Consider the following 20,998-nt stretch of genomic DNA (forward strand, 5'->3'; position numbering starts at 1 on the left):
CGGGTTAGATCTGCAACTGTCCCGGCGCTTGACACGAATCATAACCCTTAATGATCCACGTATTATGATACTAGGAAACCGGCAGCTAGGAAAATGGCAGGTCCTGCAGCGGGAGATCACCATATCCAATGATTCAAAGTAGTCTATTTCCCGTCGAGCGAATACATCGTGAGAATTGGGTTACAACCCGAGTTTTATTGGCTGTCAGTTACCGATTTTGGTTTCACATCGATCTTTGACCCATTAGCCAAACCCCACCAAAGTCTTCCTAAGTGATAATTCATAGACGCCACAGGAAATGATCCTTCAGATATTCAGCTCGGATGATTTGGGAATAACTTCAGACTACATTACATGACTGAACCTCGGAGTAAATCAAGTACAAGGCATCTGATTGTTCTATGTCCTTACTGTGATTCCTTACTGTGATTCCTTTGAATTATTCTTCATTGTCCTCCAACACGTAACCTAGGCCATTGTTCGCATCTTCATTCCTACAAAGGGACCAAGTAGAGGGCTTGTGTTTGTATGTTTGTATGTAGCTACCTATGCATCTAACGTGGATGTGTGTAAGTACCTACCTAAGGGAGGAATCACATCATCGCAACCATCATCGTAATTAACAATATTAAGATGAATCAGGAATATCTTTCAGATCGGTCTACAACTGATTGTACCCGAATCTCATCTCATCTCATCTGCTATTTAGTAGCGAGCTATGTGGGGGATCTAACAAGTCCACTGTTATGGATGTATGTAAGTCGAATCGATTTTTGATGAAGGAAGGATCCAGAATATCTACTATGTACATAGACCAGTCACTAAAAATGATTTGATTGGTTAACCGTTAAAGTTCTTTGCGGCAGGCAGCCAGCACTGACCAAGCGATAAGCCCAAAGCGCGGCTGTAGGCGGGAAACACCCCTGCGGTACGCTGTGGCGCCCTTTATTTTAAGCAGCTGGCGGCTAGACACATTGGACACATTGGACACATGAACCTAACTTTAGATTCCTCCTCCTAAACTCATGTTGTAAACCTTTCCATCTTTAAACCACCAGACCGATAAGCCACCGACTTGCGTTTTATTAAGCGCTGCTTCTATTACCCTTCCCTCGTCTGTCCTACCTCTCTCCACATACTTTATTTACGAAACCATGGCTCGCGGCAACCAGCGTGAAAAGGCGCGCGAGAAGAACCTCAAGGCCCAGGCTTCTCAGGTAAATCTTCCCGCTTTGCTTACGCCCTTCCTGTTCACCTACGCACTTTTACCGCAACACCCGCGATCGATCGCTTGTCGTAGAGATACTCGAACCGGAATAAGTCTATTGAGCGAAATATGCTGATAGACTTGGTCTGGCTCGATATTAATTCATGTGTATACCAGAGCTACTGAAAGCAGCGGAAGCACTCAACCTAAGACATAGTGTTCATGATATGCTAACCGCTCTTTTTGCGCAGAAATCAAAGAACGCCAAGAGCGGGACTGAGATGCAACGCGACAAGGAAGCTGTCGCCGAGATGATGCGCAAGAAGCAAGCTGCTGGTAAGATATATTTTCTTCTTCGAACAAGAACAAAATGCGGCTATTTAGATCATTTTCTTGCCATATGACATACCTGCGTGTTCTGTTCGTAAGCTGATCCATCCTTTGTTCTTAGCCGACGCGAAGAGGGCAGCCGCCGCTGCTGGCGGAAAGTAAATGGACTTCCAACATAGCGAATGGCGTATTTACCTATATATACCTTAGGTATAGGAGGGACATGTTTCACGATATCATATAAATAGGCCGAATATTTTTCGACCAGACGGGGTTCTAGGCGTCTGGACTTTATCAATTTCGTTTCTTTATGAATGCGATCATTATTAATCCGTAGTGTTCCCTAGATGTGACTGTTTCTGGACATCCGCTATGTATATACTCGGTTCGCTCAAGTGTAAGGCCATGTAGTCTTCCACATTTAATAGGCGGTCATATCATAGCATTGGATTAAGTATTGGTATTTTTACTTGATCTGATGACCTATTAAGTGCACCTATAATATACGATCCAGTCATATGTTTAAAACAAAGAATCCCTATGCCAGGCAATAAAAAAAAGAAGTCTAGTCATTCAGGCCAAAACCCCCAGATATACAGAACATCTCTGACCCGCGTTAGCAACAGCCGCGGCATCAGTCATAATCCCCAGACGCTATTACCACTGCTTAAACAGTCTCCATCATGCTGGAAGGTATACCTCCTGCGAAACCACCAAAGGCACCGATGCCTTGGGCAGCGTTCACGGGGAAGCTGCCAGTGCTGCATTGGACGGCGCAGACGCAAGCACCGTTCTGGATGGTGCCGGTGCCCTGGGTGACATCCGATGGGACAGCAACAGGCGCCGCAGAGCTGGCGGCGGGGGCGACAACGGCAGGCTCGGTAGCGTTTCCAGTGATGGCACTGCCGGCCCCCGCACCGTTCTGCTGGATAGCTGCAGCCTGGAATAAAGCTTGGGTCTTCTCAGCGCTAGGGTTGATCGAGAAAGTCATACCCTTGCCACAGTGGCCCTTCTGCTTGCAATAGAACCCTAAGGGAATAGTTAGTTGCGATTCTAGATAGGGATTATAAGGGGCTTAAACTTACATAGAGGTTCGGTCGTCATGACTTGCATGGCAACTTTGGGAGGGGGGCTGACGGTGTTGTTGGGGTTGGCTTGGAAACCAGAGTCCATACCGCCCTCCATGGCCTTGCAGGGCTCGGCGAAAGTGGACTGAGTAGCGGTGTGGTTCATGCTCATGAACTCGAAGATAACCATGTCACCAACGTTTGCCTGTACTTGATCGGGAACGAAGACTAGGCCGGCAGAGCCACCGACTTGGACTGTGTGGGTTGCCATCGCACCAGCAACAGCCGTGGCACTAGCTCCAGCCGCTGTCTCAGTGACTGTCTTAGTTACAGTGACTTGTTCGTGCAGCGTCGTCGTCTGAGCGTTGTTTCCAGGGTTCGCCCAGATCACGATAACCTGAGTCGTCTGTCCTAACGAAACGCCCTGTACCAAGTTGATTGTCTCGCCAACGCTTTCAAGACCAGGGAGTTGTTGTAGTTGCCCACTGTGGCTGGTCCTCTTTTGGGGGTAGACGTTGTTAACGGCTTTAGCGATGGCCAGAGGCGCAACGGCAAGCGAAAGAGCTGTAGCGTACTTCATATTGACGGCTTTTGAAGTTTGGAGAATTAAACGTTAATGTTCCTTTTTTACGGGAGGTCGTTATAGATTGAGTATTGGTATTCCTGAATGACCGTGATGAACCTGGCGATAGAATGCTTCAAAAGGCGAGGGCCTGCTCGTAATTAAGAGAATGGACACGTAAAATCACACCGGGACGATGGAAAGAAAAGAGCGTATACACAGGACAAGTCGTCTGAAGAGGAGTGAAAAGAAACAGCCAAGGTCTGGCCCCAGAGGGGGACCTCGTTACTTAAATCAGGCATAACGATCTGCTGTCGGGCTTGAGTTGGACCCTGAGATTATACCTCCCTGACCAGGAGTTTCCCTCGAAACAGGGACAGCAAAAACTTCCGTGCAGCACGCAGCTGGGGATGCTTGCCGGGGCCAAAGGCACCCGATCAAGACTGGAGACGCACGGGAACCGGAAATATGCCACTTAATTGTTCACCACGGCGGAGCACAGTCCAGTATAGACTAGGGCGGCCCATGTACAAGACGGGTTTCGCGGCTCTAAGACGTACAAGGGCTTGGAGTAGGTGGACGTGACAGATTTGTCTCGGATGGCGTTTGGACCCCTCGCTTATAAGACTACAAACCAGGGGTATGCAGTCATAGCTCAACCCCCTATTAGGACGCCAAGGCTGGGGATAGCCAATCCGAAGTTGACTCTTTTTTTTTTTTTTTTTTTTTTTTTTTTTTCGATCTGGAATTGTTATTCCTTCTGAGTGTTATCGTAGTAAACATTTTGACCAATAGTTTCTATGTAGGATTAACTAACTAAAAGTTACGATGAGTTTTACGATAGAGATGATTATATGTACTATGTATTAGATATGTCTACATAGTGACAGGGAATTTGAATCTGTATTACTGTAGTAAAGCTGTTATTTTGGTTGTTTATCGCTTAGTGCATATAATATGACAGCTATTGGTCTAGGCCCAAAGCCTACGGGCCAGTACAGCTAAACCAGAGAAGCGTTTCCGTTGAAATTTCTTTAGGGTCCGTATTGAGATCTGTTCTTGGCACTTATACCGAACACTCATGGGGACCACGTTTTATTGCTTTCATGCGGGAGCCGGAATTTTATTTATTTTTGTTCTTCCTGTAAACCTTTTAATAATAACTGATATATAGCTGCCTACATAGTAAGCCAATATCAACATTCCTATGAATACATACATAAAAGCATGCTTACCAAGAAACCTGCACGTTTCTACGGCAAAAGGACCCGTGCCGAGATCCTTCCCCTGCCATCCGAACTCCCCTGGCGGATGAGATTGTTCCTGCTTAAGGGTTAACCTTATCATAACCCACATCCTGGCTCTCAACCTTTACTCAAGTGAGAAAAGACTTGGGTTTGGCCTATGTAGTCTAAACTGGATTCGCCAATGCTTGTCATTGGTGTATATCCCTGCTCCTTTATGTAGTCCTCCGCACCATGCACCGTTTCTTGACTAGTCTCACCCTCAAATTCATCTTAAACGCTCCCAGCTCGTGGATATATAGCGTCATACGTATTGGAAAAACTCTCAATAAGGCAACCCTAACGGCGGTTTCTTAGTGATGGCTCGGCCGGGTTTCGGAATCACCTAAGGGCTGTAATTTACTATGAAGTTGCCGTCAGGTACCTATTTTACTGAAATATTTAAAATGTTAGATTAGTATGGAAACATGCCGCTAATCGCTAATTGTTAATAATTAATATAATATTATAATACGGATTACTATATCAATTAGACTCCACGAATAACTAGTATTAGAAAAGACATTGTTTTTATCAGCACGTACCTATTTCACGATGCTTCTAAAATGAAGTGGTATCAATTAATAGGAGCTATTCCCTCTCAATGAAGCTGAAAACAAGCATTCCATGGCTAGGCTAATAATCGCAACCCCCAAAGCAAGGAAAAATCAGGCCATGATCTTCATTAAGAGCGTAATGGTAGCCTCAAATTTGTTTCTTCGTCTTGCTCCTCCAATTAACATTGCGTAATTTGTAGTGTTGCGTTGTATTATTCCTTATGGATGGGAACTGGTGCATAATTCGTCGCACACTCGCAGAATTTAAGCTATGTATGTGACGTTATCGTCGTCACAAAAGCCTGTGACATCTAACGTTACAGATCCCTGCCCTGTCAAGTCGATCTCATGTAGAATCCCATCAGCGATTTTAACTACATAGATTCAGAATTAGAGTTATGAGATCTCTAAAGTTTCTTGTTGACCTCTATTCAGATGCTTGTTGCTGAGTCTGGTTCTGCTGGCCCTCGTAAAGGCCTGTGTAGTAGCCTGCATAATACCACGACATCAATAGTCTCTTGAGGCCCTCGTCACGCACTGCAATATAATCATTAGCATGACCGACTCCTTCGTATCCAGAGATACCCTCTTTCTAGAATTTCGACGGGGGACAAGGGTTAACATGAAGCTCACCTGAACCTAGCAGCCCTCCAGGACCGGAACCTCCACCAAGCGGGTGGCCATGCCGGGAAGTTGACGTTCCGCTGTCTTGTGTGCCATTCTATGTTTCGTTAGAATCTTGGGAGATCTGGGCCAAGCTTTATTGATCGTCTGGGATTCTCTCAAGGGTAGCCATTCAATAGGGTTGGGGTTATGACTTACAGGAACTCCGACTCCCATTTCGGAATCAGTTTCGAGGGAACGAGCCTTTTCAGTCTCGTCCTTGGCATCTGGAGTTATTCTTGAATGATCTTCATGTAAGCATACATATATGTGGATAAATGCCGTAACTGCACGATAAATCTATGTAGGGACTTGAGTGAGGTGCGAACTTACTCGTCGGACTTTAGAAGGTCTTCCACGTTGCCTCCATTCCTGTGGATACTATGATATTTCTAAACAATGGTAATTAGACATCGGCTCTTGTCAGTTCTAGAAAATGAAAACTTGGATACGTACCTCATATTCTTTTAGCGCGTCGTTCCACGAGTCTATGAGGGCCGAATCATCCCAAATCTCTTTATGGGACAATGGTTTCTTGGACGGAGCCATTCTGGATTCTGGGAGTTGAGAGACCTTTGGATTGATTGAAATGTCTCTAGTTTAGGTAATCAAGAGTGAATGGGAATCTATCGCAAAGACCTAGGAGTGAGATGTATGTCGTATGGCGCGCATAGAAAATGGGGTTTGGAGATGCTCTTCTTGTAGGTGGTTACCGGTTACCTGTTACCTGTTAGGGGGTGTTAACGTATGTAGATTTTGATTGCAGCCCAGACCTAAATCTGATTTTATATAGAAAGTTCCATATACCTTCAGAAGAAGTTCATTAACCCAGTTTATAAACACTTGAGGAACAGCTCTATAAACACACTTGCTGAGAGGTTGTAATATTCACCTTTCTCTCTCAGGTAGTAACTAATAAATGAATTCTAAAGCGGTTCCAAGTAAGCCTTGACGAATATTTAGGTACCTAACCAATGTAGCTAAGTACGTACTTTTTTTATCTGGAGAAAGTGGGGGGTTATCTGTTTCACCGCCAAAGCTCCAATGGCAGAATTGCAGCGCAAAGAAAAAAAGTTCGAACTTAATGCAGCACAGTAGAACAGCGCATTACACTTAGGTCTATATTGTCAACGATACAAACAAAATGGCGCCAGAACTCAGGAAGAGAAAATCTAAGGGTAGGATATTACAATTATCGGCTTTAGGTATTATTGGGCTAATGACATTTATTAGAAGCCGGCATATCGGCTGCGAAGCCTGCTGCAAAACCCGCCTTTAAAGGCAAGGCCGACACTCTAGCTACCAAACGAAAAGGTCAGTACGAAAAACACATAATCTTAGTTTCTGTCAGCTTATAAGAAATCTATAGCGGCCGATGATTCGAGCCCGATTGCGGCAAAGAAGTCCAAGTCGATAAAAGACGATAGCAAATTGAAGAAGGTCAACACAGATCGTTCAGTAAAGACGAAGCTCTCCAAATCCGCCAAAGAGAGCAAGAAAGACGAGAGTGAGGTCGCAAATGAAGACGAAGCCCTGCAGTCCTCAGATGATGAGCGCGATAACGCTCAGGCTCTTGCAAATATCGTGGATAGCGACGAAGAAGATTCTATAGTCGATACCAGTGCTCAGTTTCAAGAAGGACAAGACGTAGGCGAGATCCCGCAAGCATCCAAGGAACTGCTCAAATCCTCCAGCTCCAAGGATGGAGAACGTGGTGTTGTATATGTTGGCCGCCTCCCGCGTAAGTTAGTTCATCGACTGGCCCGTAACAGTGCTAATGGCGATGATAGATGGTTTCTACGAACATGAGATGCGGTCTTACTTTTCCCAATTCGGTAAAATTGAGAAATTACGAATGTCTAGAAACAAGAAGACAGGCGCTAGTAAACATTTCGCATTCATCGAATTCGCCTCCGCGCCGGTGGCAACAATTGTTTCAAAAACTATGGATAATTATCTGTTATTTGGCCGGATCCTGAAAGTTAAGGTTGTTCCTCAGTCACAGATTCATGACAACCTCTGGAAAGGTTCAAACAGACGCTTCAAGAAAGTACCATTAAACAAGATGGTCGGTAATCATCTGAAGAAGCCTTTAACCGAATCAACATGGTCGCAGAAGATCACCAAGGAAGAACAGAAGCGCAACCAACGCGCAAAGAAACTACAGGACATGGGTTATGATTTTGAGGGCCCTAAGATTAAGTCGGTTGACGAAGCAACCAGTGATCCTCCTGCGCTTGAAGGTGTTGATAGTGAGGTACCGAAAGCCATCGAGGCAGTACCTGGGACTGATGCAGCAGAGGCAAAACCGGCCGAGGAAGAAGCAAAAGAGGATAGCCATAATTCCCCCGAGGATGAGCTTGCTGTGAAGGAGCCAGCCAAGGCAAGCAAGAAGGGGAAGAAGAAGTCTTCAAAGACGAAGAAGGTAACTGCATAATGATTTCGAGGCGTTTTTTATACCTACTTAGTTTACTATAAATTTATGAGACCTTGTTATCGGGAAAGGTCTGCGCACTTTATCAGAAAAAAACCTGAATGTTGCGTGTATATTATGAATGGAAATATGCTTCTATTTTGATCATTTCCCGTTTTCATGCTCCACATACACCTTTTCATGAGAGAATGATATCTGCACATAGCGAACCCGCTGTACCCGTGGATTAAGTCAGGTAAACAGCAGGATTATAAAGGGCAATTTTCGCTCTACTTCGACCAGAAGGATGAATCAGCCATTAGAGCTCAATAGTTGAGCAAAGCAGCTTCGATTTCAAGAAGTTCTAGCGAAGGTGGTAAAATATGTGTAGAAGAAAGAAAAATTGGTAACTTCGGAATTTGGAAATCTTTGTATTATGAATAATTGACCAATCAAGTGACTCCCGTCGTAAGGACTGATTAGGTGGTCCGTGACATGACAAGCCACACCTTAATCAAAGCCATGAGCCACTTGGTGGGGGGCTTTTTAGAACGGAATTTTTAGGTCACGATTTCATGAAATGAGGATGAATCTTTCAATATACCTGACCTTTTTAGACTGACATTCTATAGAAATAATTCTGTGAATAGTCAAATTATTCTTACTACATAGAGTTAATAGATAATACTAAGAGGAATATTGAGATCGTTCGCTAAGCTAATCTCGTATTTGAGGACAAGCTCATACGAGGTGTGACAGGCTATCCTTCATCTACAACTCTTGGCCTCTTAGACGTCACATCGAGATGGTCTAGACTCTTGCAAGTGGTGAAGTTTTGGATAGCTGGGATCAAAGACAAGTCATGGCAAATATCAGTTTATATCTAATTTGCTTAGATGCATATTGGTAGTACTATAGGTTACCTAGGTACTATTACTGGCAACCTGTGCCTTGTATCGATAGGTACATATATCTATAAATCCGATCGTCAAGAGGCTCAATTGATAAATCCCCGCCGTTACAGTGGTTGGATAGTTAGAACGAGCCCTGTATTGTGGGACGCTAGCCAGCCTACAGGCTATGTACATAGCACCCTAGGTACCTAATTAATCAACTGTAATTTGATTCGTTACCTACCTACCTAAAATAACCACTGCACTGTAAGGTACCGGATGTATGTATTGTACAGGTACCAGGGGACTCAATAAACAGCAACGGCTTACGTGTGGATTGTGGACTGTGGACGTCGCAACGTCTAAACGTTTTTACATACCTACCAGGTAGTAAACGTCTCTTTGATTACTATTCGAGGGCTACCTACGATTGATGTTACCGTTTTATATCTTGAATCTTCACGAATGATTTCACCATGACTCCCACGGAGCCTTCGCAGCAGTTGAATACTGGTCGGTCGCTAAACATTCTTGTTGCTGTCTTGCAGTGTGATTACAATAACTAACATAATATTACATAGGTGCTAAGAAAAAGAATAACAAAAAGAAGAAGAATGCCGCAAAGCCAAAACCTCTCGAGGATGGAATTAAAGCCACAGATATAAACCAAGATGGAGTGCGTCCCGAGGATGACGGCAACGAATCCGACGAGCCAGAAACACCCGTGGCAGAAGTGAGCTTGACTAACTTCGAATCAAGTTTCTATAGTTGAGTGCTAATAAACTCGGCAGAATACACCAAAAGAATCCGCAAATGGCCATGCCACGTCGCCTACGACCAATGGACACCCTGCCCACGAATCAGTCGCGAATGAAACAACCGAATCCACAGACAGAAGCGCCCGGCTAGACGCTATAACACAAGAGCGTGAGGCTTTAAGAGCAGAGGTAGAGCAACTGCGAAAACAGCTCGAAGCCATACAAGAGACCCACGTCCAAGAAACAGCTCAGCTTAAATCAGACTTGGAAGAATCCGAAGCCGCGAAGGAGCAGGTTGAGGAGCAATACCAAACGCTCGTGGCCAGGGTCGAAAAGATCAAAGAGAACGTTGGTACCAGATTAGCAAGAGGAAAGGAAGAATTAGAAGAAGCAAATCAACGTATTGAAGAGTTAGAGGGACAAAATGAGGAGCTTCAAAAGGGTGCACAAAGTTTTGAAGATGAGATCGAAAAGCTCAAGACCGAATTGCAAGATGCGACAAGAGAACTGTCTAGCCTCCGCAGCAGAAACAACCTTTCTCAACACAACTCATTAAAGGAAAAGGAGGACCTGACGCGGCAGATACAACACTTAAGAGAAGAAGCGGAGGTGGCTAAGGATGCGATGGGCGACTGGGAAGTATTGGCCATAGAGGAACGATCAATCAGAGAGAACCTATCCGAGAAAGCTGCCGCCCTAGAAGAGCAACTATCAACACTAAGAGAAAGCTACGAGCGAATTATAACAGAGCGGGATAGCCAGTCTCAAGCTGTTGATAGTCTCCAGAGGGCACTTCAAGAAATCCAGGAGGCCCGCAAGAAAGAATTGCGTGAGATGGTTGAGACATCCGAGGAGCAACTTCAGGCGCTCAAGAGGCTCGTTCAAGAGGCGGACACAAGAGCAACTGAAGCAGAAAAGGTTAAAGAATCGTTACAAAAGGAGTTGGAACGAACTGCGCCCTTCGAGAAAGAGGTTAAAGAGAAGAACCTCCTCATTGGCAAGCTAAGACATGAAGCTATCATCCTAAATGATCACTTAACGAAAGCTCTTCGATACCTCAAGAAATCTAAGCCTGAGGACAGCATCGATAGGTTCGTTGGAACTTATTGTCTTAACCCCTATATATATATATATATATCACGGTTACTAACTTGACGTAGACAAATTGTTACGAACCACTTCCTTCAGTTCCTGGCCCTTGACCGTTCTGATCCCAAGAAGTTCCAGATCCTCCAGATCATTGCAGGACTCCTAAATTGGACAGACGAGCAGAGAGAACAGGCCGGACTGGCGAGGCCGGGAACTTCTACTAATAGTCTCCGCCTCCCTAGCTCTCCGTTCCACAGAACACCCAGTACGCCGTCTTTGAGCGCCGACTTCTTTTCAGATATGACACCAACTTCGGCCAGCAGAGAGTCCCTTGCCGACCTGTGGGCCGGATTCTTAGAACGGAGCGTGGAAGAGGCATCGCAAGCAGGAGGATCAAGGAAGGGCAGCATGTCGAGTATAGCTGGCACGACGAGGCCAGATACTCGAGGTACTTAATTAGGTAGCAAATACTACCCGTGTATCTGCGTTGCAATGCATTTTACTGTTTCGACTGCGGCTAGCTTTGATACAGGCACATAGCATACCATGCAGCATCTGATGGCGTTTGTCGGATACGGTTACGGTTCAAAGGAATAGCTCCAGTTAGTTCCTAGGGGGGAGGATAGGGTATTCAAATGGATCATTTGGATCTTAGCTATCAGCTACACCTTCGTATACCCAACTCTTTCTCCGAACAAGTGGCGGCTGCTTAATACGTATCAACTGCTTACCCACCTATAATGCTGAAATTACTACCCAGCCAGTCTGAATAGACATGTCGGTCTCAGATAGGCTTTGTTGAATTTAGATACGCATACCTTCCGTATTCTTCATATCACTCTAGACTCAGATTGATGTCTAAACCGAATTCTATTCCGTATTATCCATTTATGAGGCTCCATCTATGCAAGCTATCCCATCATCTACCTATCCCACAATGGTCTCCGGCGTAACCGCTTCCTCCATCCTCGGCAGCACGTTCAATGCGTAGGCATCAGCGTCTCTCGTAATATCGGCAATGTCAATACGATTCTGTAGCGCATCATTCACACCCTCGACTACCTCGCGCTCCTCCATGACTTCCTGCATCACTACACCCTCGTGGCGCCAGTACGCCTGGCTGCGTGCCCGTAGCTCCTCGTCCCGGTTCGCCGTGTTCTTAACTATCCCCACCGCATTCATCCGTCCCTTCGTCCCCTGCAGTTGCCGCGTCACGGCCTCTACACGTGCGGCGGCGCTCGGCGGGGCGACGAAGGCTCGGTTGGTGCTGGAGAGGTACAGCAAGTAAGCCAGGAGGAAGTCGAGGGAGGCGAGCCCGAGGTGTCGTGCCGTGCGCGAGGTCCAGAAGAAAGGGTCGATGTCGGCCAAGCGCGTGGCTCGCGCGTTCGCTTGGTAGTGGTACGAGTTGGCGAGGTATATATCGAGAGCGGCGCCGAGGCCGCTGGCTACGGCGGCAGTGGCGCGCCACTCGGGGCCGTAGGACCCGGATATGAGCTCGGAGGTTGCGAGGGAGGCGAGAACGAGGTTGACGAGATGCGGCGCGAGGAGCGCGGGAAGGGCGTAGTAGAAGTAGGAGCGGGGGTCGTCGGAGGTGCAGAAGGGACAGGTGGCTAGGACCTCGGGGCCGAATTGTAGGTACAGCAGCCTCGACTCGAGGTTTACGAAGCGCGCGCGCAGAGCGTCGTCGGCGACGGAGAGGGGGCGTAGAGACGCGAGACGGTTGAAGAGCACATCGGTTGGGATCTGCAGGCGCGACTGCGTGCGCACGAAGACGTTCTCGGGAGAGAAGAGCGGAAGGGCGCCGAAGAGCAGGACGAGACCGACTACGACGAGCGCAAAGATGGCGCGGAGAGCTTGCGGCGGCACCGGCTGTATCGAGACGCCGGCGGCGCGGGGCGCATTGCGGACGGAGCGGTAGTAGCTTACGGCCTTGGGTAGGAGCATAGGTCCGAAGAATATGAGGAGGGATTTTATCCTGAAGGTAAGCGTATAATATTAGCTTCTATATCCCGAGCGAGGTAGAGCAGAAACCTATATAAGGGAACTTTTCTTTCGGCTGGTAGTGTAGGTAAGTAAACTCACGTTCCCCAGGGAATCGCCATTGTGTCTTTTGCTCTCCAGCTAGTTAGCTAACCTAGATATATCCTGACCATTCCGCCAGTATGTATGTATATGCGGTAGCTACCTGAAGTTCTGTATAAAATCAAAGGAACCTATTTCGTTTGTTCAAAAGGCTAGCTTGGCCAGATGATATGTACATGAACTGGACCTCAAGTCAGCCTTTGATGTCAGTGTGTTAGGTTAGGTTAGGTACGTTAGTGTGTCTCTACACTATTAAAGAATGGATGTATGTTGTCACAGCTGGAGGTGTTTGTACTTGTACATGACGCATTCAATCAGGACAGACAATACATCCCGATGTACCTGTGTACATAAGGAACTATAGGTACCTATGTACCTAGTGAGTGTGAGCTTTTGATAGGTCCGTGGCCTTCGTATCCACTTCTTTATTTCTCTTCAAATTTTGTGGTGCACTTAGAAATTTTGTATTCTTCTTTTCCTCAACTCTCTTTGATACAGAACATGCGAGTTATAGGAGCGCATCTGAACTGGATTTGAGGATTAGGCCTATGAAGTAGACGATGCGGTATATATATATATATGCTGTATATCGTTTATTATATTGGTTTAGAAGATGCGAGTAACCGGGACGACTATGTCTTCAATCTTGCATCTTCATATGATGATTCAAGGTAAGAGAACCATGATGTATTATTATTAATGGCACTTTCGAAGCTTTAACGATCTTTTCCTCCATGGTCGTCAGAGTCAATATGCTGCCTAGAGCGACCCAAAGTACTCTGCCAAGAGTCATCTCAATCGTGTTACAGAGTTCCTAGCATTCTGCGATGAAAAACTCTGCGTCAAATTTTAGATGAGAGACATATCCCATATCTATTAGTCGATTAAGCAATACCTAGCCCATACGCAACGTAACCTAACCTAACCTCTATGTATCCCGGATAATCATGAATCCTTCTTAGCCTTTGCTCCTTGTGATTTTGGTATGGGACCCTTCTCTACGGTCACCTTGACTGGTTGTTGCTCTGCGATGTTTGCACCTAGTGCCAATCCCAGGATCGCCGTAACGGTATCGCTCACCAACAAGACTATCCCGGCACAGGCTACCTGCCACGATGCGATACTAACGCTGCCTACGGGGGCTCGTGGGAAGGACAAAATCCACTCGGCGTAGTATGGGAACCAGCCGTGAGGGAGCCAGAACATGGGCTGCTTTGCGTACCAGAAAGGGAGGAGGAACTTCAACCCCGATGTCGCTAACCAACGTAGAATGTTGATGGTACTGTCGAATCTTGATTTGGCGCTTTCGTGCGAGGTTTCTTGAAACATAAATCGGTCAACTTCTTCTCCTATTATCCATATCCATCTCTCGTATGCTTGGGGGGAAACGAACTCATCTTCTCCAGCTGTTCCATCAGCTTATCATGTTGCCGTCGGAGCTTTGCCCATTTCGCAAACTGGTCCTGGCTGCTCGTAGCATTCAGGTCGCGGCGGATCGTAAGATATTCCTTTTGTAGCGTCTTCTTTTCCGCCGTCTGCTTTGAGATTTCGGTCGGGAAAGCTAGATATAGGCTCCATAACTATATCGCGGTTAGCCATTGATATAATGCTACCTTGGCATGTTCGGAGAATTATCCTACTAGATTATTTATTGTCGCGGCGCCGACAGTGTTCACAAGGTGAACACCGAGCTCGACTAGGAATACCAGTAGCAGTACAGATATCATTTCGTCTCGAGCACTGCTTCGCTTGTGTTAGAAGGATACGTCACAGCGGACAAGTTTGGCATAATACCTAAAGAGGTAACCTTAGAAAGCTTTAAATTCGTGGCCTATCCGATATGTGGCCTTAAAACTTATGCTGGTTAGATAAATGCGTTACTAAGACAAAACATTGATTTATAAGTATTATCTGCTTAAAGCATATTACCCCACTACCAAGATCACAAGGTCCGTCTCCTCCCACTTTTATTTTATATTCGCTGTCCCATCTTATGTATGTATCACCTGGTATCCAGCTTCTAGAACTATGGAATAATTTACTAAGTTAGGTATCATTTACTTATGTACTATGGTATTTGATATTTAAGGCTGCATAAATGGTTACCATATAACCCACATACCCCTTTACCCTACGAAGCCATTCTATGGCTGGCTAACAGTGGCTCACATTCGCAATGTCCCGCTCGCTAGATAAAGATCTTCTAGTTCACTTAGAAGCTGATGATCCAAATGAGGTGTATAACGACATCTCTACGATCCTCACGAAGCTACCGGGAAATGAATTGCTAGAGATCGAATTTCTTGGGAAAAGCCATCCTCTACAACCAGGGGTCAACTACCTTAGAGATGGCACGGCTGTCGCAATTCCTAAGCTCAGGCTAGTTCAAGCATTTTTCATTGCACGCCAGTTGCTGCAGGCTTATCATGAGGAGAGTACAGTAAGCCGCAGCGAAGTGATGGCTGCAACAGCTGTATTGCTGCTTATGGACCCCGAACATCTGACAGCCGCTAATACCCGGAAACGACTGCTCATATTGTCACTAGAAACTGGCCAGGCAGATGAGTTGGCATTAAGACGAGAGAAGCAGTTTGTGGACAGCCTTCTCACGTCAAGGCTGTATCGGCATGCCAAATCACCTACCCTCTGGTCACATCGTCGCTGGTTACTCCACCTATATACAATTCACGGCGTAGTCGTGGACCTACAGCACGATATCAAGAATATTGTCATGATAGCGGGAATCCGGCATCCTCGCAACTATCCTGCCTGGCATCACGCTCGGCTTTTAGTGGATCGTGATCCGGGACTGGCTGAATCTATAGTTACTGATGTTAAAGAGTTCTGCTTGAAAAATCATACCGATATTTCTAGTTGGAGTTTTCTCGTCTATATCATTGGCAGGATTGAAGACAAAGAAACCCGCAGCACAGTCTATTCTTCCGTTTTCACAGAAGTCCTTGATATCACTAGCTCGTTGCGCTGGATAAGCGAGTCTGTCTGGACATTTCTGCGCGACATAGCGACGGTGGAATTCATTAGTGACCAACAATTCGAGTCATTTTTGGCCGTAAATAAGAGGCTCGCTTCCACAACGCCGGAGAGCAGTAGTCAGCGAAGAACACTGGATAGCGCACAACGTTGGTGCAAAAAGTATCGCCCTCTAACGGGGTCCAAAATGGCGGAATGAGTCTGAATTGGTCCAGCAAAGCTACCAGCCAGCCGTTGGGAGGAAAAAACATAGTTGGCTCAGTATTGACGCTGTCAGCAACTCATTACTTGGGCGACCGAACACCTAAGAATAGAAAACCAAGTGACTAAAACGACCAGTCTAGATGTTATATGCCCTTTGCTTCCTTCTCGCCCTTACTTCCATACCTCCTTCTCGTAATGGACGAAAGAGGATGGACGTCTGCTTCAAGTTGAGGCTCATCAGTTGCACATACATAGCTTATCCGGATGGCGGCTGAGGAAGGCCTTTGTACGTACCGAATAACTAAGACGTGACTCCTGATAGGTCCAAAATTTGTGGTAGGCTGACGCAGGGGCTTAGTTCTGCTACAACGTGGACGGCACAAGACGCTTCGTCCTATAATTATCCCGTCACCTTACATTTTGGGTACCAAACTGCCAACCTCAGAAATCTGTTACTTCTTGGCCGTGATCGAAATCCGATCCTCCTGTAAGGGTTGACAGAGATCTGGGTTTCCAACCGCCATACTACGAAGTGGCTGAAAGCCTCTTGAGCTTACGGGAATTTTAAGCGGCCGATAAGAATTGTAATGACGGCTTGGTGCTAGTAACGCCAAGCGCTGGCCTCTACCACATTTGCATCTGACTCGGTTGCCTCGTGTCGACCAAAACTAGTCTCACCTTGACGCCAAACATTTCAGACCTATTTTCTATTCCGACGTACGTAATCTTGACTTATGTATGTACCTTATCAAATTCTCCCCCCAGGCTAGGTCGCTTGAGTACCCTGACCGTCCTGGTTAACTCGTGTGGGCCTCAATTGACGGCCAATATGAGATTTGAATACATACTAGATTAGCAAAGACACGATCCGTGGATATGATTTCTTATGTCAAGGATCTCCAGGCTCAAGCGTCTTCTTGGCTGCTCATCAGTACCCATTTAGTTCGAACTCCACATGGGGCCACTGAGGTGGATCCCTGCAAGCAATCTATGTCTATCCTTAAGCGTTGTATAGAATATGGGGTTTGTATGTATCGCCGAGGTCGTATCATACATATTACATACTGTAGGCTCTGTTATCAGCCATTCTTCCAAAAGCCAAGCAACCAAGTGGCGCCAGTTATGCTACTAACAACTCAAGCACTCGAATGCTCGTTTACGAGGTAGTCTTCTAATTCTGTTGTGGCAGAGCCAGAAGGGATACAGCTCAAAACATCGAAAAGAGGCCTCGAGGCTGCAAAAAAAAAAAACCGTAGCTTCACGACCGCTTTGCGCCGCAAACAAAAGACTCTATTAGAGACGGACCAATCATCAGCCAATTCAAAGGGAGACCCAATTTCCTAAGCAGATCACTATAATAAGAAACTACTTTACAGGTACTTGGACAACGCCATAGCTGCATGACATTCCAAGGTCATCTTTAAGTAGATTAAAAGCCGTGCACCCACAAATGGCGCTATCTCTGCTTAGCCCCTGGCCAGCAGGGGTTCTCCCTTGAGCCTTCGTGCTAATCCGATTGATCATTTTGAGATAGATACGGAGAGAAATGGAAGAAATGGACAGCTTCGGCTACCTGACAGCCGAACAAACAACGTACCAGACCTCGTAGTCTATCCCGCAGTCTAACGCTATGTATCCTCATCTACTACTATGTATGTAGAGAGCCAACCAACAGGAAGGCCAAGATACTGGGCCTGATGACTGCAGGGGTTGAGGGGGGGGATCGTTGGAATCGTTAACTTTCCTTCCTCCTCCGTCTTTGCCGACCTCCACTGGGTATTCACACTTTCTTACCTTCTCCACAGCCATCTGATATCTGCTTTTTTCTATTGTTGGCGTGTGTCGTCGTCTTTGTTTCACTGCCACATACCCGATCGTTTTGGTGTACACTCTTTTCGTTGAAATAGACCGGGGCGGCCTGGTTGGAATTCTCTACTTGTCTTATTTATCAATCGTGTTTCTCCCGGCGGCGCACTTGTTTTGGAATCCATATCGACATATCGAATACTCCTACGAAACCCTACGTGCCTTGTATCTACTCTCCACGGACAACCTCCTCTTTCTGGCTTTCCCGGCCAATTTGTTTTTTTCTTAGATCTCTGGTTTATCAACGACACTCTCTTAATATCTAATACTATAATATCTAGACCAGAGAGTCTGGTACTCTTGAGCTGTGAATCGCCAGAGTATACCACTTTGAGGACCCAATTGACCCCATAGCATTTTGGTTCCGCTTCTAGCAAGCTTTCTCTACCTAAATCGGCTACGCGGTATTGGATCCGAATGTATGTGACGGCGTAATTTGCTATCGTTCAACTACAGCAACCGACCCAGACCGGAAACCGAGGCACTTGGTCATTAGAGTCGGGAGAGAGCGTTGCAGAACTCTTCAACATGCATCAGAGCAAGTTATCACTGCAGCTCCTGCTATGGAGTACCGCTCTTGTCCAGGGTCTCCCTACAGACGAAAAGTCCAACAGCCATGACAGTTTAGAGAACCGAGAGGCTCCCAACAACATTGGATTCGTCACGTTTAATTCGAAAGCCCATGGCAATCTAAAGCGAGATGCTCCTAGCGACTCCAACCCGCAACTTGGGTTTGTAACATTTAAGATGAGCTCGAAACAAACAGTTGTATGTTAAGCCCGTGGTCGCAAAGTTTAGGTATGTGCTAACAGGTAGCTCTATATAGTCCAGAGACAGCCACACAGACAAACTCTCAAGAGTTACTCAGAGCCTAGCAGCTAAGTACGGGTCCAATGTGCCCACTCGTTCCACATCTGAGGATCCAGCTCTGCGTAATCGAGACAACAACTACCATGTAGATCCCGCCGTCAAGCCCTCGGTCAGCAACGCTGCGGGAATCGATCAGGACGGGACGGACTACTCGTACTTTCTCGAGGCTGCCTTTGGCTCTGAAGGGAAGAAGATGTACATGCTTGTCGATACTGGTGCTAGTACAACGTGGGTTATGGGCTCGGGTTGTGTCACTACCGCATGTGCCAAGCATAATACATACGGACCAAATGATTCCAAAACGTACAAGGACACCGAAGAAGGCTACTCAGTCGAGTATGGTTCCGGAGCAGTGAGTGGGCACGTTGTCTCTGACAGTATCAGCATCGCGGGGTTGGAGGTGACAATGCCCTTTGGCGTTGCCAATATCACTTCAGACCAATTTTCCCAGTTCCCCTTCGAGGGCATCTTGGGGCTGTCCATGGTCGACGGCACGTGGCTTACCCATCTCAAGGACGCCAAGCTGATCGATGCCAATGTGTTTGGAATTGCGTTGAACAGGAAGGCGGATGGCACTAACGACGGGGAGGTGGCTTTTGGTGCGCCGAACAAGGCCAAGTACACGGGTGACATATCATACACTGGCCTCCAGTCTGAAGATAGTTGGGCTATCCCGATGGACGATGTGCTGTTTGGTGGCAACTCAGCTGGAGTGAAGGGCAGACTTGCCTATATCGACACCGGCACCACCTTTGTTTTCGGTCCCCCTGCCGATGTTGCGGCTCTGTACAAGCTGATCCCTGGTTCCAAGACTATCGACAACGGCAAGACCTATACTGTTCCGTGTGATACCGACGGTGAAGTCGCATTCTCTTTTTCTGGAAAGGCTTACACAGCCTCTTCAAGGGACTTTATAACTGCTCCTAATACTGGTGGAACTTGCTTCGGCAGCGTGTATGGATTTGAATTTATACCTGGCGCTTGGCTTGTTGGAGATATGTTCCTGAAGAATGTCTACAGCGTGTTCGATATGGACCAAAAACGAATCGGTAAGTTTGAAAAGGCATATTATGGGTATATCGATCGAGACTAACTAAAAGCATAGGATTCGCCGCTAGGGCAGCTTCCAGCAGCAGTACCAGCAGCAGTGCAACCCCCAGTGGAACGTCAACAACATCTCCAAGTGGTTCGTCGACTCTTGGATCGGCTACCGCAACGGCTACATCAGATGGCTCCAGCCCAACGGGTTCTCCTTCAGTCGGTTCTGGGGTTGGCCTCGTTCCCGAAGGTACGGCAGCCGCAGGCTCGGGCACGAGCAGTTCGCCAACAGAGTCCGCACCGGGCAGCACGCCCACCACGGACTCTTCGGGGGTGAGGTTAAGCGCAGTGGGCGTATATACGTCCTTGATGTGTATCCTATTAATGGGCATGATTTTGTAGGCATGAGGTATCTTGGGATCTTAATTGTCTCGCATTTGCATATATACTACGGGCTGCTTTGCTAAAGCAGATGACAATCCTTCATTACGGCATACGTACCATTTGGATAGAAAGGGGTTACTAGGTTTTTGGATACCTACATAACTAAGAGCATATTTTAGTAGTTAGAGGAAAAGTATACGATCATTTGATACCCAGGGCGGGTGAGGAACGAAAGAGTCAGCAGCCTAACGCCGGCATACAACCCCAAAATACGCTGTTAGGTATTATATTTATAATTATATAATAGACAGTGAAAAATTCAATTCTAGAAGCTGCCACTATTTGTTATGTAACCTAGGCCGTTGTATGTGATAATGATGCCGTCCTAAGAATTCTCTCCTGAAGATGGTCGCTGCGTACATGTAGGAAACAAAACGTACCTACATGTAGGTAGGAAACGAAACGTTGAAACAGGGACCTAACCTATGTACCTACGTAATAGTACCTAGGTACAAGTCCCTGACCATGCACTTAATATCGGACCGACCTTAATACATAAAGTTGAAGCTTAGGGAAGGTAGGGCCCATATAATAGACCCAGACAACAGGGACTTGGAGTGGCTGAATAAGGGGTCTTGCTCACAAGCTTTGGAACCAATTAGAATCCCCTGCATTAGCACATAACGGGTACATAGTGTATGTACATCCTCAAGGTATACTACCTAGTACGTACAGTACGTA

The 20,998-nt window shown here is 46.5% G+C and overlaps 8 protein-coding genes across 8 annotated transcripts; 4 read left to right on the forward strand and 4 right to left on the reverse strand.

Annotated features, from left to right (window-relative positions):
• Positions 1 to 1,154: 1,154 nt before the first annotated feature.
• Positions 1,155 to 1,699, forward strand: F4813DRAFT_387930 (putative serf family protein; the record flags this gene model as incomplete). The annotated part of the gene is made up of 3 exons (XM_049246625.1): positions 1,155 to 1,217; positions 1,459 to 1,543; positions 1,659 to 1,699. The coding sequence occupies 3 exons, from the start codon at positions 1,155 to 1,157 to the stop codon at positions 1,697 to 1,699; spliced, it is 189 nt and encodes a 62-aa protein (XP_049101188.1).
• F4813DRAFT_25388 (Cupredoxin) lies at positions 1,652 to 3,393 on the reverse strand. The gene is made up of 2 exons (XM_049240187.1): positions 2,623 to 3,393; positions 1,652 to 2,566 (listed from the first exon to the last, which is right to left on the reverse strand). The coding sequence occupies exons 1-2, from the start codon at positions 3,182 to 3,184 to the stop codon at positions 2,205 to 2,207; spliced, it is 924 nt and encodes a 307-aa protein (XP_049101189.1). The 5' UTR covers positions 3,185 to 3,393; the 3' UTR covers positions 1,652 to 2,204.
• A 1,615-nt stretch (positions 3,394 to 5,008) lies between these two features.
• On the reverse strand, positions 5,009 to 6,611 carry F4813DRAFT_354259 (uncharacterized protein; the record flags this gene model as incomplete). The annotated part of the gene is made up of 6 exons (XM_049242733.1): positions 6,443 to 6,611; positions 6,126 to 6,295; positions 6,003 to 6,061; positions 5,829 to 5,907; positions 5,640 to 5,727; positions 5,009 to 5,543 (listed from the first exon to the last, which is right to left on the reverse strand). Coding segments are annotated over exons 2-6 (425 nt in total), but the record flags the coding sequence as incomplete, so codon positions are not given.
• Positions 6,612 to 6,722: 111 nt separating this feature from the next.
• On the forward strand, positions 6,723 to 8,250 carry F4813DRAFT_354260 (uncharacterized protein). Its single transcript, XM_049242734.1, has 4 exons — positions 6,723 to 6,847; positions 6,903 to 6,983; positions 7,039 to 7,410; positions 7,460 to 8,250. The coding sequence occupies exons 1-4, from the start codon at positions 6,814 to 6,816 to the stop codon at positions 8,104 to 8,106; spliced, it is 1,134 nt and encodes a 377-aa protein (XP_049101191.1). The 5' UTR covers positions 6,723 to 6,813; the 3' UTR covers positions 8,107 to 8,250.
• A 3,499-nt stretch (positions 8,251 to 11,749) lies between these two features.
• Positions 11,750 to 12,924, reverse strand: F4813DRAFT_387935 (uncharacterized protein; the record flags this gene model as incomplete). Its single annotated transcript, XM_049246626.1, has 2 exons — positions 11,750 to 12,797; positions 12,905 to 12,924. The coding sequence occupies 2 exons, from the start codon at positions 12,922 to 12,924 to the stop codon at positions 11,750 to 11,752; spliced, it is 1,068 nt and encodes a 355-aa protein (XP_049101192.1).
• A 475-nt stretch (positions 12,925 to 13,399) lies between these two features.
• Positions 13,400 to 14,859, reverse strand: F4813DRAFT_25579 (CHD5-like protein-domain-containing protein). The gene is made up of 4 exons (XM_049240200.1): positions 14,699 to 14,859; positions 14,545 to 14,644; positions 14,298 to 14,484; positions 13,400 to 14,223 (listed from the first exon to the last, which is right to left on the reverse strand). Exons 2-4 carry the CDS (start codon positions 14,629 to 14,631, stop codon positions 13,850 to 13,852), a joined length of 648 nt encoding a protein of 215 aa, XP_049101193.1. The 5' UTR covers positions 14,632 to 14,644; positions 14,699 to 14,859; the 3' UTR covers positions 13,400 to 13,849.
• Position 14,860: 1 nt separating this feature from the next.
• Positions 14,861 to 16,534, forward strand: F4813DRAFT_25578 (protein prenylyltransferase). The gene has a single exon (XM_049240199.1). It carries the CDS (start codon positions 15,081 to 15,083, stop codon positions 16,092 to 16,094), a length of 1,014 nt encoding a protein of 337 aa, XP_049101194.1. The 5' UTR covers positions 14,861 to 15,080; the 3' UTR covers positions 16,095 to 16,534.
• A 1,667-nt stretch (positions 16,535 to 18,201) lies between these two features.
• F4813DRAFT_25515 (acid protease) lies at positions 18,202 to 20,623 on the forward strand. The gene is made up of 3 exons (XM_049240194.1): positions 18,202 to 18,733; positions 18,792 to 19,884; positions 19,941 to 20,623. The coding sequence occupies exons 1-3, from the start codon at positions 18,494 to 18,496 to the stop codon at positions 20,273 to 20,275; spliced, it is 1,668 nt and encodes a 555-aa protein (XP_049101195.1). The 5' UTR covers positions 18,202 to 18,493; the 3' UTR covers positions 20,276 to 20,623.
• The last annotated feature ends 375 nt before the right edge of the window (positions 20,624 to 20,998 follow it).

The sequence above is a fragment of the Daldinia decipiens genome (genome assembly GCF_022478715.1).
Source record: "Daldinia decipiens strain CBS 113046 unplaced genomic scaffold F4813scaffold_10, whole genome shotgun sequence".
Classification (NCBI taxonomy): Eukaryota; Fungi; Ascomycota; class Sordariomycetes; order Xylariales; family Hypoxylaceae; genus Daldinia; species Daldinia decipiens.